Here is a 19,711-nt window from a genome sequence, read left to right as displayed (position 1 = left end):
AAGCTGAAACTGAAAGAGATTAAGTTATAAATCTGAGTTCTCTTAGATAAAAGTGGCAGAGCTTTGATTTAGACCCACATTATTTTATACCACCGCCCACACTCTTTACTGCTAGGCTGTACCATTTAGGTGAAACTTTGTTCACATTGAATTTCCCCTCTACAGGAACCCAAAAGTGTGGGTTGAATTCTGAGTGTACCACATACTATCTGTGCAACCTTGAGTATTTTCTTATCTTGTCTGTTCTGTAATTTACAGATGAAGAAAATGGCACAGATTTCAAACAAATGAAGAGTGAATGAGCAGATGTACCTAAAACTTGGAAAGAATGTACTGGAACTTAATAAACAATATCTGTTAGCTGTGCATTATTCCAATATAAAGTAACACTAGGGATAAAATGGTATAACTTTTCAAAACTTCAAAAATAATATAGCAAATACCAGTTTATATAAATATTGGGGATGAAATGAACTTGCTAAGTATGATTTTCAGTAACTTGTCGTGTATAATATTAGGCACATAATGTTATAGGCCTAAGTTTCTAAAATAGGCATTTTTAGGACCTCATTAGAATGATCAGTGATTCCACAGCTCACAATGCTTCCACAGTTAATACTTGTAAGTGGATGTGCTATTTTGCCTTCTGTCATTTCTGTTTTTATTACTGCAATAAAACATATTATTAGATTAAAACTGTATATATCATAACCTAATCTTTATTTATTTATTAAAAAAGGCACACTTGATATTTACCTTTTCAGAATTATCATTCAGAATCTTTCATGTTTTGTGACACTGAAGTTGGATTTAATTTGCATAACTCTTTTAAAACATTTTTAGAATTATTTCTAAAATACCCAATATTCAGGTTTTTATAAAAAGGTAGCATTTTTCTTAGATACTTAAAATGCATTATTTGCTGAAATGAAATGAATCATTGGAAGTGCTAAAATTCAACATTTAGAATTAGTTGTCGGAAGACACCAAAACAAATGAAGACTGTATCAACCTGAAATTTATCCTTATTTTAGAAATGAATTTAGCTCTCTAAGATGCTAATTTCAATAATAACCTCAGAAAGGGCATAAAATAATAGCAAATTGAGTTTTACAGACAAAATGAAACTATACAATGTTTTATCCATGAGCAGCAACCATTGAAAACTGCATAGGGCATGTGGTAAACACTTCTCATCTTAATGAGAAAATCTGTCCATGTCACAAATCCATTAATGTGCTAACTCTAACCCCACTTAAATATTCAGAGGTTTCAACTACTCTTAGTGATCATATTTAGACCTGCATGCTGTTGCTTGGAGTACATGAGAAGCTTATACATTGATTAGTAATCTGAACTTTTATGAGAATGCATTAAATTTATTTGACAGAAATAGTCACATTTTTTAATGCTGAGTTTTTTTAAAAAGACAACATTACATTCTAGTTCCACTTCTATTTTCAACTTCTGTGTGAAATATAGATTAATAGATAGTTCCTTCCCTGTCACAGTCATTAAGTGGAGGGTAGTTGAAAGTGGAGGAATTTTCAACCTTCCATCAGATTAAACAACTCAACTACTTCAAGCCTTTCTACTTCAACTGCTCAAATTTTAAAATAAAAAATTAAATTATGGAGATCATCATTAACATTTCTGTGATATGGTTTAGTTTTTTTTTTTTTTTTTTTGAGACAGAATCTCACTATGTCACCCTCAGTAGAGTGCTGTGGCATCGCAACTCCCAGTAACCTCAAACTCTTGGTTTAAAGTGATTCTCTTGCCTCAGACTCCCAAGTAGCTGGGACTACAGGTGCCTGCCACAATTCCCAGCTGTTTTTTTGTTGTAGTTGTCATTGTTGTTTTAGCAGGCCCAGGCAAGGCTAGAACCTGCCAGCCCCAGTGTATGTGGCTGACGCCCTAACCACTCAACTATGGGCACTGAGCTGATATGGTTTAGTTTTAACTAACTGTCAGAGAGTATCTTAAAAATATAAGGAATTATTTTACAAAGTGCTGATAATAATTTTCTTTTCTTTGGGAACAGCTAGGAAACTATGAAATATAAATAAAACATATTATAAATTATTTTCTTCTGAAACATATACCACATACTTTTCTGTGATTCTTTGAAGCATGCATCTGAGGAAAAAAATGGTTTATTTACATAATTTAAAATTTCTTATTTTGGTTCTTTTCCTAGGAATTTAATGAATTACAGATAGAGACAAATAATTCATGTTCCCACCCAGAATATTCTTGGGTTGTTTTAGCATGAACATCATGGGTGAAATAGCCTTCATCACTAACAAGCATTAGATATAACATTGGAATCAGTAAGTAAGTCATTGAACCAGTAAACTAAATAGATAAGAACAACATTAAGTCAGTTATGAGAAAACTTTATGAGGAAAAATAAAATAGGACCTAGAACTGGAACAAGAAAATATTAAACTATCTACAGGCGTGCAAGTACACACACAGCTTCTACATCTACAGTAGCTGTAGCATTGAACCTGATGTCAACTTTTAGTCCCATGAATAGTAATACTTTTTAATTTATGGGTTTGTGGGTATGAAGAATCAAACCCCAGGACATCTATTCAGAATATTTATGAAGTGTGCCTAACAGCAAAATGCAGAATTTTTTCATCTCAATTCCAAATGGTTTGTACTTTCACACTCAACACTTTAGCCAGACTGAACAAGAGTTTAGAGAAAATAAGTATAAACAAATTGAAATAGAACAGGACATGAGGATTAGGGATTAGAGAGACCCCAACTGAGTTTGTCTGTTTATGACTTGGATCAAAGTACAACCAAGACAAAAAAAAAAAAACGACCTAATTTTAATGCCAGTGACCTCAAAATAACCAGCCCTGCAAAGTATCATTTTTCCACTTTCAGGATTTCTTCGGGGATTTCAAATAAAAATTGGTTCCTTTCCTCCTCAGAGAGGACATCTGGAGAGTTTATCAATGGATAGGAATTTGTCTCTCACTGTGAAGAGCCTGTGATGTCTCTTCATGCACACCAAGGGAATCCGGACCTTTTGAGCAGCTGCAAGGATTGGCGTTTTTTCAGACCCAGCCCAGACGCTGGGTTTGAAGGGGAAATTTATAGGCTGGGTGATGTGCACTGTGAGCTCACACTTTTACTAGAAAAATTAGATAGGTTTCAATCCATGCAGCTGTAAACGATGTCCTACAGAGTTCCACCTGATCTTTTACAGCTTTTCATAAATCAGTACCTACTGGCCAAAGACCACAGTCATTAAAAAGAAATCATGGAAATTACATGTTTGCTCAGGGGAAGGGAAAAATAGCTTTCTTCCCTTTCTCTCTCCCTCCTTGTATTAAGATTTGTGAATTACTCTTTTATGGGTTTTCGTACTGTTGCTCTAAAGAGGGACTCATACATTTTCTTCCCTTCAAGTCCTATTTTAGCTGTAAATATGTGCATATCAATAACCTCCAGGTACTGGGGAACAAATGTCAATTAACTACTGCCAATCCTAAGAAAACCTGATAATGACCTTATTTCAATACTGCCTTAGAATTCTTTATCACTATTGTCCTTTATAATATAAAACACTCCTTTTGGTGTATAACAAGGTTTACCTTTCATGTATCAAAAATAATGAGTAATACATATGTCTTGAAGAATAATTATATGCCTCTTAGTCTAAGAGATAATATCAGAGATGCATGCTATAATACTATAATTGTTATTTATTTTGTTGCAAATATTTTCATGGAATATGTTAAATCTAAAGTGTAATTTCTTAATTTCAAAGTACTACTGGTCTCTACATTTATAATTGTCTAAGAATAGTAATATAATTTTTTAATACTGTTATATCCTGCTTTTTTATTTCAGAAGATGTTTTATCACAGTATTTCAGGGGAAAAATCTTATATTTGCTAAATATTTTTAATATGGATTGATGATGACCATGATCTTCTTAATCGCTGGCATTAAAAATCAAGATAGGATTAGGTGAATTTAATTTGTAATCAGTAACTAAAAATAATTTTGACTATATATAGTTCTCCAAGGAAACTATTATATAAATGACACATGAAGGAGAAGTAAAGTCTTTGTGTTTATTTTAATTATCTCTCAGCCTTAAGGACAAAAATCTTAACAGCTATAGCTATTACACAGGGTTTAATTCCTCCCTGTAGTGAAATTAGCTAGTCAGATTTTAAGACTAAAAAAAAGAAAGAGAGATCACCTGGGTATTTGGCATCTTTGCTTCCCTCTAAAAGGTTCTGTATCAATGTTTATTCAGTCACTCTGTCAGTTTCAGAATTTGAGGTCAAAGTCAATTTGAGAAATAAAAGCAGATTGTTTTGAGTTTTGGTTATTAGATTTATCTTGAAGGGAATAGAATGAATTAAAGCAGAAGTTACTCTCAAAAAAATTATGTTATTTACTTTCAGAGATCAGAAACTTTTTACTAATGCTTGCTTATGCCCTTTAACGTGGAAAAATTATGAGCATTATTTATTTGTGCTCCTATTTAAGCTGCAAGTTAATAAAAATAAATCCATTAAAAGTTAGTGATAGGTGTGATGGAACCAAATATTTAAAATCATTTCACTGAAAATAATTAAGTATAATTGAGTATGCAGAACCTTAGTCTAATATATTAAATACACTTTTTAATTCTTTATGTCAAGAATTTGTATCCCATTATTTACAATAGTATAGAAGAATTCAATAACTTGGATTGTGAAATTTCTATGAATTTAAGAATAAGTTATTTCTCTATATCATTTTATATATTCATATATATATATACACATTTATATATATATGTCTTCAAAATAAGTATCTACAGTAATAAAAATGTGGAATCTATCTTCAATGCTTTACTACTTGAATAGAAACAAATGAACCCTCCTTTTTCTTGTTTTTAATCTTTTAAATTTTTAATTTACCTCCATTCATTAGAGTAAATGAATAAATTTATTTAAAAGCACGAGTCATAAAAATAATTTTCAAAATAATTTCTTTTAAGAAATGAATTTTGTGTATTTCTATTATAGAGAATACTTGTTATTGTAAGACTATTTTCCGTTTATTTTTATTTATTTTTATTTTATTTATTTTCCATTATTTATTTTTATAGCAAGATTTTCTACCACTAACATCTTAGAGACACATTTGTCTGATTTAAAAAAAAAAAACAAAAGAACAGAGAAGGGGAGAGCTTCATTTTCACCCTTTTATACATGCATTATGATTATATTTTTCCTAAATTTCTCAAAGCACTTTTTTTTATATTTCCTTTCCTTTTCATCATCTAACTCTAATTAAACCTCTTAAAATTTCCTGTCACTCTAAAATAATATCATCATAGTGCTTAAAAAGAACCCACACAGTTCTTTCTACATTTTAATTGAGAAGCCTTTTCCTCAGTTCTCTTTTTTCTTTTCCCTTTGTAGCTTTTGATAACAAAGTTCATTTCTTTCACTCTTTGAAAATTCCTTGAGCTGTGGTTTCCTGCAACTGTCTAAACTTCAGCCTAACTTTGTTTGTTTCTTGTTTTTACACCCATTTCATGTTGTTCTGTACTGTAACTGATATTGTTCTCCAAGCTCTAAAAACAGAGGGAGTTTCAAAGCAGTAGGCCAACATTCTGCGATATTAATGACTATTTCATATTTATTTTCCTTCTAGGCTTGCCATCCGTTGTCACTGATCAGCTCCACAGCCCCCTTACAAGGAGCTTAAAATCTCCACTGCACACCCTGTTATGTACAATGAAAGCATTCAATCATTTCCTTTAGCTCTTGGCTCTTGTAGACATGTGAGTTAGTGATTCCATACTCGGTGGAGAATTCAGAGACTTCACTAAGATTCTCAGGCCCTAGGGAGACACAGAAGGAACACAGGCCAATGAAAATTACAACCAGGAAGATGGAGGTAAAGGATAGCTCAATGTCAACCTCTGTAAACCAAACCCTCCACTAACCATAAAATCTCCTGATAATCCATGGGATATGAGAACTTTAATTTAAAATTAAATAATATTAGAAGAATAAAGAAAGTTATATTTCTGATAGAAAGTACCATCACTGGATTGAAATTTGTATCTAATAAACATCTTTCTCATTTGACCACTTTTTTGATCTCTATGAAAAGAATATTCTATATCGCATGCATAGCCTTAATTGCTCCCCCAGGTTGTGGCAGGAAATTCAGAATGCTCATCTATTCTTCCTCTGCCTTTCTACCTCTGGCTGTGAGAGGCCCCCAACATTCGAAATGGCCCTCTGTGCCCAGCAACTCACGAGTGAACAAATAAACTATGGTATATGTATACCCTGGAATAATATTCAGCCATAAAGAAAGATGGAGACTTTACATCTTTTATATTTACCTGGAAGGATTTGAAGAACATCCTTCTAAGCAAAATATCACAAGAATGGAAAGTAAGCATCCAATGTGCCCAATACTAATACAGAACTAGTCAATGAACAACTACACAGCCACACAAGAGAAAAATATAATTAAATTCAAGAAGCAGGTGGTGGGGGGGAGAAAGGAGGATGCTTGGTAAGTTCCCACCTAGTGGGAACAATGGCTGCACCTCTCAGATAAAGGGCTCAACTACAACTTGGCCTTCACCTAACAAACACAGATAATGAAACCTAATTATATGTATCCTATATTTATTTGAAATTTAAAAAATTTCCCCTTCACATTCCCCTGGAAATATCCTCTGATGCTTTCTCTGTCGTTCCACATATCTTATAAGTCTCCATATCCTATAATACACAAGTAAAATGTTTTAAATTCACACACTTTCTATTTTCTTCACTTGACCCTAACTTAAGCCTTTTCTTAGACTATTGAAAGCATCTCCTAATTCCTTTTCAAGAATCGCTTCACCTCCAGCCCATTCTTAGGGGTTTCTCCCAAAGAACCAACACAGTGCAACATCTCACTTAAGAACTTTCAATGGTTTTTCTTACCTCATAGATAAGTCAAAATTCTAGAAAACAATTTTTTTCTTCCATCATCTGACAAAATCTTCTATAAGGCTCTTCCTACATATGTTCTTTATTGTCCTATACCAATGCCAAAGCAGCCTACATTTGTGTGTGTCTTCCCTTTTTTGGTGCAGTGTTCCTTCCGCTTCTTACCATCTTTTCCTGTCACCTGCCTAGACAAATTTCATACCATCCAATGGTCACTTTCTGTATAAAGCTCCTAGGAACCCAAACATAAACTCACCTCTCCTAGTGTTCTGAACACTGTATCTTTTTGCTCCAATAATTAAAAATTCTGAGGTGTGTTATAGTATTTATGAATATTATTTTTTCTTCCATATTTACATGTTCGCTGCTGAGGATGGAGGCTGTGTTGTGCGATATTACAGTGCCTAGTGTAATGCCCACTCAGGTTACTGCTAACTAGTCAACTGTAGCCTGGCATGAAGTACGGTCAAACTTCAAACTCTTACATATCTCCTCTGATTTACTCTACTTTTAGAAAAATAAATCAACATCCAGAGAACAAGCATAACACAAAATTGAATTCCCATCGTTCCTCGCAGCAGCTAAGGAAGTTTTTGATGTGGCGCACCCTGACCATCCGCGTTTCCGTAGTCTCCACTTCTAGTCACGTACAATGAGCAGTGACAATCACAGAAACACTCACAGTGGAAGGTTCTTTGAGAATGGTTTTGTTATAAAGCATCAAATCTAATGAGGGGTGAAAAGTGAAATGATGCATTATGAAAAGATTTCTCTAACAGCACATGAAACAAAATTTCCTAGTTCAATAAGTTAGTTCTAAAGTGTACCTCACCAACATACTAGAAGAAACAAAAACTTTTACCATAAAGCTAACCAAATCCAGAAAGACGTCTGGAAAACATCATTTCCACAAGAATGATGCTGTTTTCATGAAGGACCCTCTAGGTGTGTGTAGAGGCACAATTTGAAATAGTTTCTCTTGTGTTTTTAGTGTGTATTTCCAGAGTTGAGCTAACAAAAAAAAAAAAAGGGCATTTAGGAAATTTTTATTGAGTTACTACTGTCAAGGTGGCACTGGAAATACAAGAGAAGCTCGGCACCCAATCTCGTAGAGTGAGTTTATTGGGAGAATGGATGGATATTTATAAATCACACACACCCACACACAAATGCACAGAAAAAGAATGGAAATGGGGGAGGAGGACAAGAATATGGTGCTCTGTAAAAGAATAATAGTGTTAAGCTTTACTTCTCTGAAGTTGCCAGAGAATGTCTCAATGAACATGTGGTGTGTAAGCTGCTTCCTTAAGGAAGAAAAGCACGAAGTAGAATCTGAGACAAGGGGAATGTGCTTTTACTTTCTGAAGGAACTAGAAGGGGCTGCTGAGGATAAAGTACTGTTCAAGCAAAAGTGGTAGAAGTTGGGAGATTAAAATGACCCTTATCTCCTCCTCCTTTTGCTCCTCCCCCTACAAAGCAGTTATATAAATCAAATCCTTTTATTTCTTTCTTCAAATGCCCTAATGGGTTCCGCGTGCACCTGCAAGCCATTTCAGTCTTCACCATAGCCTGTGTAGTCTCAAGTGCTCTGGCTTCTGTTTGCCTCCTCAAATGCATGACAGACTCTTCCTTTCCCTTCTGCTTTTCATGTGGTCCCTTGCCTGCCACTTCCTAGATGTCTCCAAATTCTTTCACATCTCAAGGCATTTGCTGGCTTTTTATCCTAGGCTAAGAACACTTTCTTTTGGTGGGGGAGGGGGGGATGTTACACAGCCTCCTCATTTGCTTCCTTCAGGTCTCAGCTCAAACGTCACCTCCTTAGTGGGCTCTTTCTCTGCTCCTCCTGTGTAGTATATCACAGCCATCGACTTACTCCCTTCCGGATCTGCACTTGGCTCTTGTTTATTGTACCTCTCCTGTAATGTAAGGTGAGGGATGACAGAAACCACATTTGTTTTCTTCAGTGTTCTCCAAAGTCTACGTGGTGCCTTTTACATGGTAGATCGGCACATAATAGTTGTTGGAAAAAAGAATACATGAACAGTTGAATAAAAGAAATGTTCTTAGAGAAGCAGTTTTTATAAACCATCAAAAGCAGACTTGATTCTTTCTAACGGTGATGGGAATTCAAACTTCATTATAACTGGTGACTGAAATTATCTCAGATGTTTCATGGGAAGATTCTGAAAGTTGTAGAGAAAGATGTTTGGAGTTAGGCAACATAAAAGTAGGGAAAGGATAGAGGCTATTGCAACGGTCCAGATCAAAAGGGAAAAAAGGCATAGATAGAGTAATTTTAAGCAGGAAGTGGGAGAGATGGATCTCATCAATTCTGTGATCATCTGGATCAATGTGTGGAAGGCAAGATAGAGGTGCCAAAGGTTGCCCTAATTCCTGGTTGGGCAAATGAGTAGGTGCTGGTGTATTTGGTTATATTAAGAGGTAGGTAAAGGATCAGGCCAGCAAGAGAAACTAGAAGGAAAATTTTCAGAATATTGAATGTATAAGCCTGTAAGTTTATTACTTGAGGAGTTTGGCTGTGAAAAATCTTAGGAAAATAAAGAAGTAGTGGGGCCAGATAGAGGTGTGGGGCCAGCAGAGGCAATATTGACAAGCAGTGACTCCTAAATTCTCCTGATGAGAAAAATCATCTTGAGTTTTTAATCAAACTTCCAAATTCTGTTCTCCTTTCCCAGAGTTCTGAATACCAGTAGCTTGGGATAGACCTTGATAGTTGTATGCTAAGAAGTTCTTCAGGTGACTCTTACCACCAAGAAAATTTGAGAAAAAACATAGTAGAGTATATTTCTATATCAGTGATCCTGCAGAAACAAAGAGCCTGGATACATGTAGGAAAAAGCGAGGGGGGGAAAATCTAAGAAGAGTGGTAGAGTAGAGGATTCACTCCAGGTAAAGTAGAGGACACATAATTATACAATCTGAAAGGAAGCAAGAACATCCTCTTGTAATTAGAGGGAGGAAAACACAGGTGTCATGGTGTTCGGTTTTGCTGTTGAAGTTACCATCTAATAGTTTTGCATTTTCTCACTAAGTGTTTAGCCCAGACATCAGTGAAAAATTAAAGGCAGAAATAATTTTAATCAGTTATGAAAAGGATGACATAATAATCATTATCAAAAGGAGGAAAATTTTCCAAAGGGAAAAAAAAATTCTTGATGTTGTTGGAAGAGGTTTTTCATAATAACTTTATGATGACAAAATCTCACCTACTGTGTGTTTTAATGGCAATGAATAAAAACGTCAATACAGTTACCCCAACTTGTATATTTAGTTAATTGAGACAGATGGCACTTCATGGAAAAAATGTTTATATAATCCCTGAAATTTTGTCTTTTAACTAAAAAAATTGAGTTTGTTCAGGTAACAAAGAATATATATCAGGAAAAAATTTCAATCTATTTCAATAAGAATGGAAAAGTAAACTAGGGATACATATATTAAAGTTTAGAAGCTATGACATATTCTGACACACTATGATCTGATATTAAGAGTATTTATCAAGAAAGTATATAAAATTTGTGTTAAATATCCCTACATCATATTGCATGAGTTAGCTTATATTGACAATATTGTCCTGTGAAATGGTTTAAATGTATTTTTTATGAGAGGAAAAGAGTTGAAAAGATGTTTCTCTTTGCTGTGATTAGTATTGTGCAAAGATCAAAAGAAATGGATTCAGGGTACAAAATGAGGTCCGTATGGCTGAGGCAAGAGCAGGGTTCTTACCCTGTTAGTTGTTAAACTGTCAGGTAGATTTCTAAAAGGTCTGTTTACGTGAAATTTAGGGTAGAGATTTATCTTTATGGGATAAGTTATATGTAGTTTTATCTAAGGATCTATTACTAAATTCCATTTTAATGATCCCTAAATGTTATTTCCATACTGAATATAAAGGCTTTGGTTCAGATTCTCTTTATTCATCTTATTCAAATATAAATGTAAAATCTCTATATGATCAATACAAAATAGATAAACTTAGGACCTGATACTGTAAAACTCACAGAAGCAAACCTGGAGACAGACTTCTATGTCATTGGTCTTGGCAGCAAGGTATGGACGTCGCACAAAAAGCCCAGGCAGTAGAAGCAAAAGTAAACAAGTGGGACTGTATCAGGCTAAAGATTTTCTTTATAGCCAAGGAAATAAGAAAATGAAAAAACAATCCCTAGAAAACGTATTTATAGAATGTAAGGTATATCTGATAAGAGGCTAATATCCAAAATATGTTAGGAAAAGAAAAGACAGGAAGAAAAAAGGATCTGATGAAAATAATAAGCAAGGGGCATAAATAACATATTTTTCTAAGGAATACATACAAATGGCCAATAGGTACGTATAAAAATGCTCAGCATCACAAACCATTAGGAAAACGCAACTCAAAACCATGGTGAAATATTATTTCACACGTGGAAGGATGGCTGTTATCAAAAAGTCTAAAGATAAGTGTTAGTGTTAGTGAGGGTGTAGAGAGAAGGGAAATGCAAATCAAAACCACAATGGGATATCATCTCACACCTGTCAGGATGGCTATTATCACAGAGCCTACAGATAACAAGTGTTAGTGAAAATGTGGGAATGTAAATTGGGATAGCCATATGGATACCAGTACATAGGTTCCTCAAATAACTAAAAATAGAACCACCATATGATTCAGAAATCACACTTACGGGTATATATCCAAAGGAAATAAAATCAACATCTTAGATTGATATCTGCAATGTCATGTTCCCTGTAGCATTATTCACAATAGCCGAGATATGGGATCAATCCGGGTATCCTTTGACAAATGAATGGATAAATAAAATGTTTAAAATTTTCATTTTTTATTCATTGTGGATTGGGGGCATTAACTTTGCTTAAAATATTGCCTTGAAAATGATTGATTTTTTAAAAAATTCTGACACTAAACCATAATTAATTAAACTTTTTATGTATTTATATGTATTAAATCACAAACATTTATACATAATACTGCCTGATCTTTAAAGAGACAAGTTAGATGGAAACCAAGGTATTCCCTACGCACTGAATGCAAGCTTTAGTTACTGTCCTTCGTAGCATGGAAACTATAGCCGACAGCCCTCTTTTTAAGGAGAACTAGAAAAAGCACAGTTGAGAATAGTTGCCTAGAAGCAAGTTGTTATGCAAGAACAAAGAATAGCCCACAAGTCATCCTTACTAAGAAAACTCTAAGGAATAATCAAGATGCTATTGGAATTACTAGTCTTCAAGCCAGTGAGTATTCACATAACTGCAAGTCCCAAATAGGTCTGAAGTGCTTCTCTGTCTAGTTGTCAGGAGAAATTCTTTTAAAAACACGAACTATGTACAAGCTCATATGATAAATCAGAAAGCACAAGTAAAAGCCTGTAAGAACATGCATCATCAAAATGTAAAAGAACCGATGTATTCTTACGTGAACAATGAGAATATAAATTACTAAACAGGATAGGTTCGCTTTTAATTTCTCTGAGGTATATCAAATACATTAACAGTCCTTTTCTTTTCATGTGGCTCCTGACAAAATTCATCTCCTTCCCCATTTATTCCATTGTTCTGTGGAGATGCAGTGTAATTCACATTCTTCGCACCCACTGAGATAACAAAGTGATTTTTAACTTAGAAGAATAAAGGGCAATACATTGTACAGTCTGGGTTATGTAATGGCTGCCATGTACTGACATTTGCATTGCTGTACATGGAACACTGACTTCAGTTTACTGTTAGTTTTATTGGCTCTTTCAGCATATTTGGTACCCAATAGGGTTTAAGAAAATATTTTTTAACTTAAGGGTGGAGGAGCATAATTTGCATTCAACAAGCCAGTACAATATTGTGAATGAATCAGGACTTCTTGAATCATAAAATGTAAAAAGAAGGTATGTGCTCAGCAATCCTATTTCTCAAAGATTTAAGCATGAATGTAGAATCATTTCTAGTCAAGATGGAAGTTTAAAAATATCTCAGAATTTTTTATCATTACTATTAAGCAGCATGAGAATTCCTTCTAAAGATAAAAAATGGAAAGGAAAATAACATCTCTCTAGCTTTGCCTAATAAGAGTTTCAAATAATGTATTCAGGGAATAGGAGAAAAAAATTAACACCTTGGAAATACTAAACACGTGAATTTCAGAGTGAGTGCACGAAACACAGTGTAATGTGTCACCTTGCTGCCGCACTGGTGATGATCTTCAGGCTGCCGGGATTCCGGATAAGCTTGTCCAGAATGCTGACAATCTGCTCAAACTTAGGTCTGTTGTTTCTGTCTTTCTGCCAGCAGTCCAGCATCAGCTGATACAAGGCAGCTGGGCAGTCCATAGGAGGTGGCAATCGATAGCCTTCATCCACAGCTTTAATTACCTGTGTGAGATGCAAAGTGTCCAGGGACTGAAGAGGTAAGGCTTACTCTACTGCTTCACAGTCAGGGCACAGAAATCCGTATGTTAAAGTTAGGTAAAAAAATGTTCTTTTTTTAAATTGACTAAAAGGATAATCGTTTAGCAATTAAATAACAAATTATCCATGCATTAAAACGTTATACAAAAGCACATTTAAAAAGGAAAAGTGAATTTAGGAACGAATAGCTTGTAAAGATCCTTTTCAGATTAAAATAAAAATAAATGTTCAATGATATAGAAAGTTTGGCATGATAAAGAAAGCATTATTTGATTATGTAGATCTCTGGGAAAAAGGCCACAGTTCAAATAGTCCCTTCCAAATGATAGCAACTTCCTTCAGTAAAATCTTATGTGCTGTACAATTAAGTCGCTATGAATATTTTTGTGTCCTATAAAATAGTGATTTTCAAATTTTAATGTGCTTCAAAATCTGTGGGTTATCTTACTGGTCACTTATTTCATTAATTCTTATTTGAATGTTTCTTTTTGCCTCCTCTCTGAACTCTGGTTGGAGGGAAATGAATAAAACCTGTAAGAGCATTTCAGTTAATCTGCTTGCTGTACTTTGGAAACAGTTTCGTTTCTGCTAACTATTCTATTTCAATGTCACAAGCCAGGAGCCACCTGGTTTCATTATGCTCCACTTCCTTACACAGCTTGATCTTTTAATCTGAACCCATAATTTATAGGCTAAAAATACTTACATCCTGATTGGACATTTCCCAGTATGGTCTCTCTCCATAAGACATCACTTCCCAGAGAACAATTCCATAACTCCACACGTCACTGGCTGATGTGAACTTACGGTAGGCTATAGCTTCTGGTGATGTCCACCGGATAGGGATCTTCCCTCCCTTTGAATATAAAATCATGTGAACATAAATGACCAATGCATAGGAAATATAACATACATAATATAATCTGAAGTATGACATAATATGACAGGGTATTTCTGTTCTGAAATAGAAAACAAATTTCTGTTAAAATATTTTTAAGTTCTTCTATTTTATTTATTTATTTATTTATTTTTATTTGTTTGAAGTTATTCTAATTTAATACCAACCAGAGTAGCATACCATGTGTATCAAAATTTACTTCCCAACAATTTAGAAGTATTTTAAAATATGAAAGGAAAAATATAGAAAAAATATTTCAGTATTGAAATTTTATAACAAATATGGCACATTAACCATTTAAAAAAACCACCTGAAGTAGATGTGATATAACATATATTAGAATTGAAACAAGTATCATAAATCAATCTTTATTGATTTAACATAGATTTATGCTTTACCAATAAAAGTTTAGAATTTGAATAACTTAATATTTTAAAACAACTTAAATCATGCCTTGGGCACCTAAGTACTTTTAAGTTTTGGTAACTAAATAAACTCAAAATAAAAATATACTTTTAAAAAACTCTCTTCACTATGTTAATCATCATGAGTAATTTATTGAGTCCTTATTTAATCATTAATTATTGAAGTGCCTTCCACATACTAGGTAGGCATCATATAAACTAGATAGATCTTAGAACTACATTTTCAGAACTTCTGTTCAACAGAAGAATAATCCTGATCCTGCTTGTCCGTGGACCTTATACTGAGTACAAGGCAGTTGGGGAAGCCACTGTGGATGTGCAGCAGGGAGCCAAGATTTTCCTTAGAGAGACTTTGTAAATTAAGAGATATCAATGCCAAGTGAGGTCACTTGAAAGATGAATACAATTTTTGATACAAGAAAAATGGGGCATCTATCACCTCAAGAATTTAACTTCTCTCTGTTCTAGGAGTATTTAAATTCCACTCTTTTAATTATTTTAAAGTATGCCCTAACTTATTGTTAATAATGCTCACTTTGTTGTGCTATCAACTATTGTTCATTTTATCTTGATGACTATGTTTTCACACCCACTAACCATCCACTTTTATTCCACCCGCCAGCTCCCACTACCCTTCCCGCCCTTTAGGAACCATCATTCTACCACTGTTTCCATGAGATCAATTGTTTTTTAATATTTATCTCCCACTATTACATATTCAAATAATTAAAAAAAAATTTACATAAAGACAATCCAAGACAAAAGGAATAGATATTTCTTTATTTTTATTTTTTTTTTTTTGTAGAGACAGAGTCTCACTTTATGGCCCTCGGTAGAGTGCCATGGCATAACACAGCTCACAGCAACCTCCAACTCCTGGGCTTCCGCGATTCTCCTGCCTCAGCCTCCCGAGTAGCTGGGACTACAGGAGCCCGCCACAATGCCTGGCAATTTTTTGGTTGCAGTTCAGCAGGGGCTGGGTTTGAACCCACCACCCTCGGTATATGGGGCCGGCGCCTTACCGATTGAGCCACAGGCGCCACCCCAGGAATAGATATTTCAAAGAATTTACATCAGCAAAACTTTAAACCATGTTCATCAAAATTTGTTCCATTGACATTGTCCCTCATAGTATGTCCCTAGATTTGAAGTCATGCTCCGGAGAGGCGATGCAGTGCTTTACAGAAATGGAGTGACACTTAAGAGATACGTCATTAAATCTCAGTATGCACAAGTTTCCTCATTCGTTACTTGGGAAAATAGTGGTATTGGCTCATAACGTTGTTGTGGGGCTGCATAAAATTCTTCATGTAATTCTTTAGCATTATTCCTAGTACATAGTAAGTGTAAGAGGAGAAATAGCCTCCCTCCAGCCCCAGCTATAAAAATTACTTAATGATATAACTAGCTATCAGTCAGTCACGTCACCCAGTCCGCCCTTGGTTCCAACACCAAGGCCATCATGACCCGGGGCTGAAGAAAAAAAACAATACACTGGACATGTACAGATTAGAAATGTAACAAAGTTCTACAGCTAGAGATTAGAGGGCTGGATGATGGACAGCCTTAGATAACTTTCTGGGTAGAGTGTAAGAACTCTGTGAACTTCTCTCCAAGGCGGGCCTTCAGAATGTTCTCCCTGTCTTCCTGGCATTCTGAACCTTGGTAATGAAGGACAACTTTAACCCACACCAGTGTTTGGTTTTTGTTCCTGGTTCTGGTGCCCCTGTTACAGCAGGGCATTAAGAAACATAAACCTAACATGCCCTCATTTTAAGCACAAGGGCATAGTTCAAAGTACAGAGGAGAAAAAAGTATGCTTCAAAAGAAGTTTCTGGTGAGAGTTAATATGTGTAACGAGAGTGGAAGCAAAAATATCAAATTGGCATTTAATCACAGATGATACACTGGGAAATTTTACTTTGATAAGATTGGAACTAACTCAGTGAAATTGAACACAGTTCTCTCCAGTGTTTTAATTTAATATGAGTGAGTGTTCAGAGAAACTCCTGCCAGAGGATCTCTGAGGGCAGTAGGGCTGACACTGGGTCATTAAGAATGCAGGGAACTGAGTGCGATGTGGGATGTGGGGATGTGTGGACTTCTGCTCTCTTCCTGATGTGTTTTGTAATTGCTGCAGCCTGGCTAACACACACATGCTTGCACACACACACAATTGTTAGAATGTTAGAATGACAACTACAAACCTTTCAATACAATAATTTATAAAACTTAAGTACTAATCAAGTGATCTTTACACCATCTGTAACTTGGTGTTAATTTTTAACAAAAATATGGTGGCTTTTAGTTGACTGTGCTACTTTATGAAAATATCCTGGCCACATCGCCCAGTAGTTACCTATGAAATGACAAGGGCCTCTCCCAACTAGATTTGCTGGCTTGGAGAATGCAGGTATAGCCCTCTTACTTATTTGTCTTTCAGGTTTTTAATGTAAGCTTTCCTATAGTTCTTAACAATGTCAAGGCTTGTGTTGCTGCCCTATGGAGAAGTGTGAGGAAGTGGGGTGATCTGATGTTTTTATCATTTTATTCTGAGCATCTTATGAACATATAAAATATAAGTGGTTCTCAATCCGCTCAGCAACGAAACCTGTTTAAAAAGTTTTAAATGTTCTTAACTTATCCAGACATTTCTGCTGACAAAGCTTTTAGCTTCCTAACATATTTTCTCATGGGCTAGATTCTGTTCCAGAGTACAGTCCAGTGAGCTTATATATTTAGAAGCAAACATATTTATTTAAATTATTAATTCATATTTTCACGTATGATACCCATACAACTAATTCTAAGAGAACAGTTAGAGCTAATTAAACTCTTTATTTAGAAGATGTGAATGAGGGTTTATCTTTGCTCAATATTATTATTGAAGCCTCAAGATAGGTTTTTAACCCATAATTTATTCAATATTTTGAAACATTTTGCCTTCTAATTATGGAATTTTCATTATCTGCTTCTAGGTAACATTTTGGACTGATTATTTAGGTCCAAGAATGAAATACTAATCACAGATTCAAGATTCTATTCTCCTAGCAGACCTGCTACTGAGGGAATCAAGAAGATAATAAAGATGATTGACAATTATTAACCGTTAGGGAGTTTTTGTCATTAGTAATAGATTAATAACATAAATAAAGCAACTAATAAAATGTCTGATCCTTAACAGTGTTCAGTATATGTTCTGCTCTTTCTACCTGGTTTCCTTTAATTGATTAATATGCTTTTAATATTGATATAACAAATCAAATGAGGATGATTGGGGAAGCACCTTGTTAACTACAAATTACTGTTTAAATTTAGCAATTGTTGCTAAAAATAAATCAGACTAAAAAATTTTATTTTAATTTCTCATCCTACAATAAGCAAACAACAATCAAGTCACTATAGCTTTAAATCAAAGAAAAACCAACACATACACATTGAACTTGAAATTGAAAAATCAAACTACAGGTGAGATTCCAAACCAGCAAATTTATTCTGAAATTTAAGGAAGGATGAATGTGTCTATTATTATGAACTCTTTAAGTTCATTGTTGTAGTTTCAAATTCTTCATGTTCAGCCCTAGGGAACATAGTATTAACAGCTCTTGTCATATCCACTTCCAGAAGTCAAAATAGTGTACCCATGCTATAATTTGAAGTCAAAAGGTTATGAAAACTGAATGGATTATAAAGCTGAAGATAAAGAGGACTACCTCACATGAGCCTGTGCTCACTGTAGACAGCAATTGTCTTTCCAAGATATTATCTTGGAAAATGTGCAGAGTAGGCATTCAACAGATGCTCCTGGACTTAATTGAATTCCATTTCTCCTAAGTTCATGCTGTCTTCCTATAAACACGTTCTTTTTTCTTGGGAGGTCTTTTCCCTTCATGTCTTCCGAAACTGGTAAAGTTCTTATTTGAACATCCTGGTCAAACACGAACCCACTGCAGAACATCTGGGACTCTTCCAGGCAGCGCTGGTCAGTCTGTCTTCTGTTGTCCTCCTGCTCTATTAGGTTGTCTAGACTGGGTGTCCAGGGGAAAAGCTCCCTTTCCCCCTTCAGCTTTGCATTCTCACCATTTAAAACACAAGTCTTATTTTCTACTTCTCCTGTTTTCACCACCATTTTTGGTTGTAAAAGTATGTTTTATTCTGTCAAGTGAGAATCCTATTCATTATTTTATGGACTTAGAGTAGTCAATTTTACTAAAGATCTTTGATACTTTATGGCATTTAAAAATGCAATTTATTTTTGGATAATAATGAGTTCACTCTAGTTTTTCGGAATGTATATAAATGTGAAGAAGACACCAATACATAGCATAAGGATATCTTAAAAAAAATTCACTTTATTTTCTGATGTTCTTCTCTTTCCCCTCATGCTACTATTTAATAATGTTGTTACGTTAAAGCATTTTACCAACTCCATGTTAATAGTAAATATAAAATTCATTGCATGTTAATTATTTTACCATACATATAAAATCATGAAACATATCATAATATATTGCATGGATTAAGTATCTTATAGTTTGTATAAGGCTATGAAGATTTTCATTTCACCCTGTGAATAGTATACATGCTATATCAACTGCTTAAATATTAACGTTTTAGAATAAACACCACCAATAATTTAAAAATAACTTTAGTCTTCACACATGCACATTACTCTGTTCATTTGTAGAATTAAGCGAAGTAAAATGTTCAAACAAAAGAATTATGCACATGCTGATCCACAGGCTGACTGAAATAAACAGGTGACCTATTTATCTGCTAGGAGTGTATGTTTATGTATTATTTTACTCCATGATGTCTTAGGAAAATGAAAATAAACATCCAATTTGAAATTTAGAGCCAGCACAGGGGGATTAGCAATTTCAAATGTTCAAACAAAACCCAATGAAAATAAAATTTTCACAGAAATAAAAGACTTACGGTTCTTTGCATTATGTTTGAGATAGCTCATCATTCAATGTT

At 34.5% G+C, this 19,711-nt stretch overlaps 1 protein-coding gene across 2 annotated transcripts in view; it reads right to left on the bottom strand.

Annotated features, from left to right (window-relative positions):
- EPHA3 (EPH receptor A3) overlaps positions 1–19,711 on the bottom strand; it is a 330,559-nt gene that overhangs the window by 11,329 nt on the left and 299,519 nt on the right. For both annotated transcript variants that reach the window (XM_053565304.1, XM_053565305.1), the window contains exons 14-15: positions 14,115–14,264; positions 13,179–13,372 (exon numbers count right to left, since the gene is read on the bottom strand). In XM_053565304.1, the coding sequence (XP_053421279.1) occupies positions 13,179–13,372; positions 14,115–14,264 (344 nt within the window). The remainder of the gene's footprint in view (positions 1–13,178; positions 13,373–14,114; positions 14,265–19,711) is intronic.

The sequence above is a fragment of the Nycticebus coucang genome, chromosome 16 (assembly GCF_027406575.1).
Source record: "Nycticebus coucang isolate mNycCou1 chromosome 16, mNycCou1.pri, whole genome shotgun sequence".
Lineage (NCBI taxonomy): Eukaryota > Metazoa > Chordata > Mammalia > Primates > Lorisidae > Nycticebus > Nycticebus coucang.
This window is presented reverse-complemented; position numbering and strand designations above follow the sequence as displayed.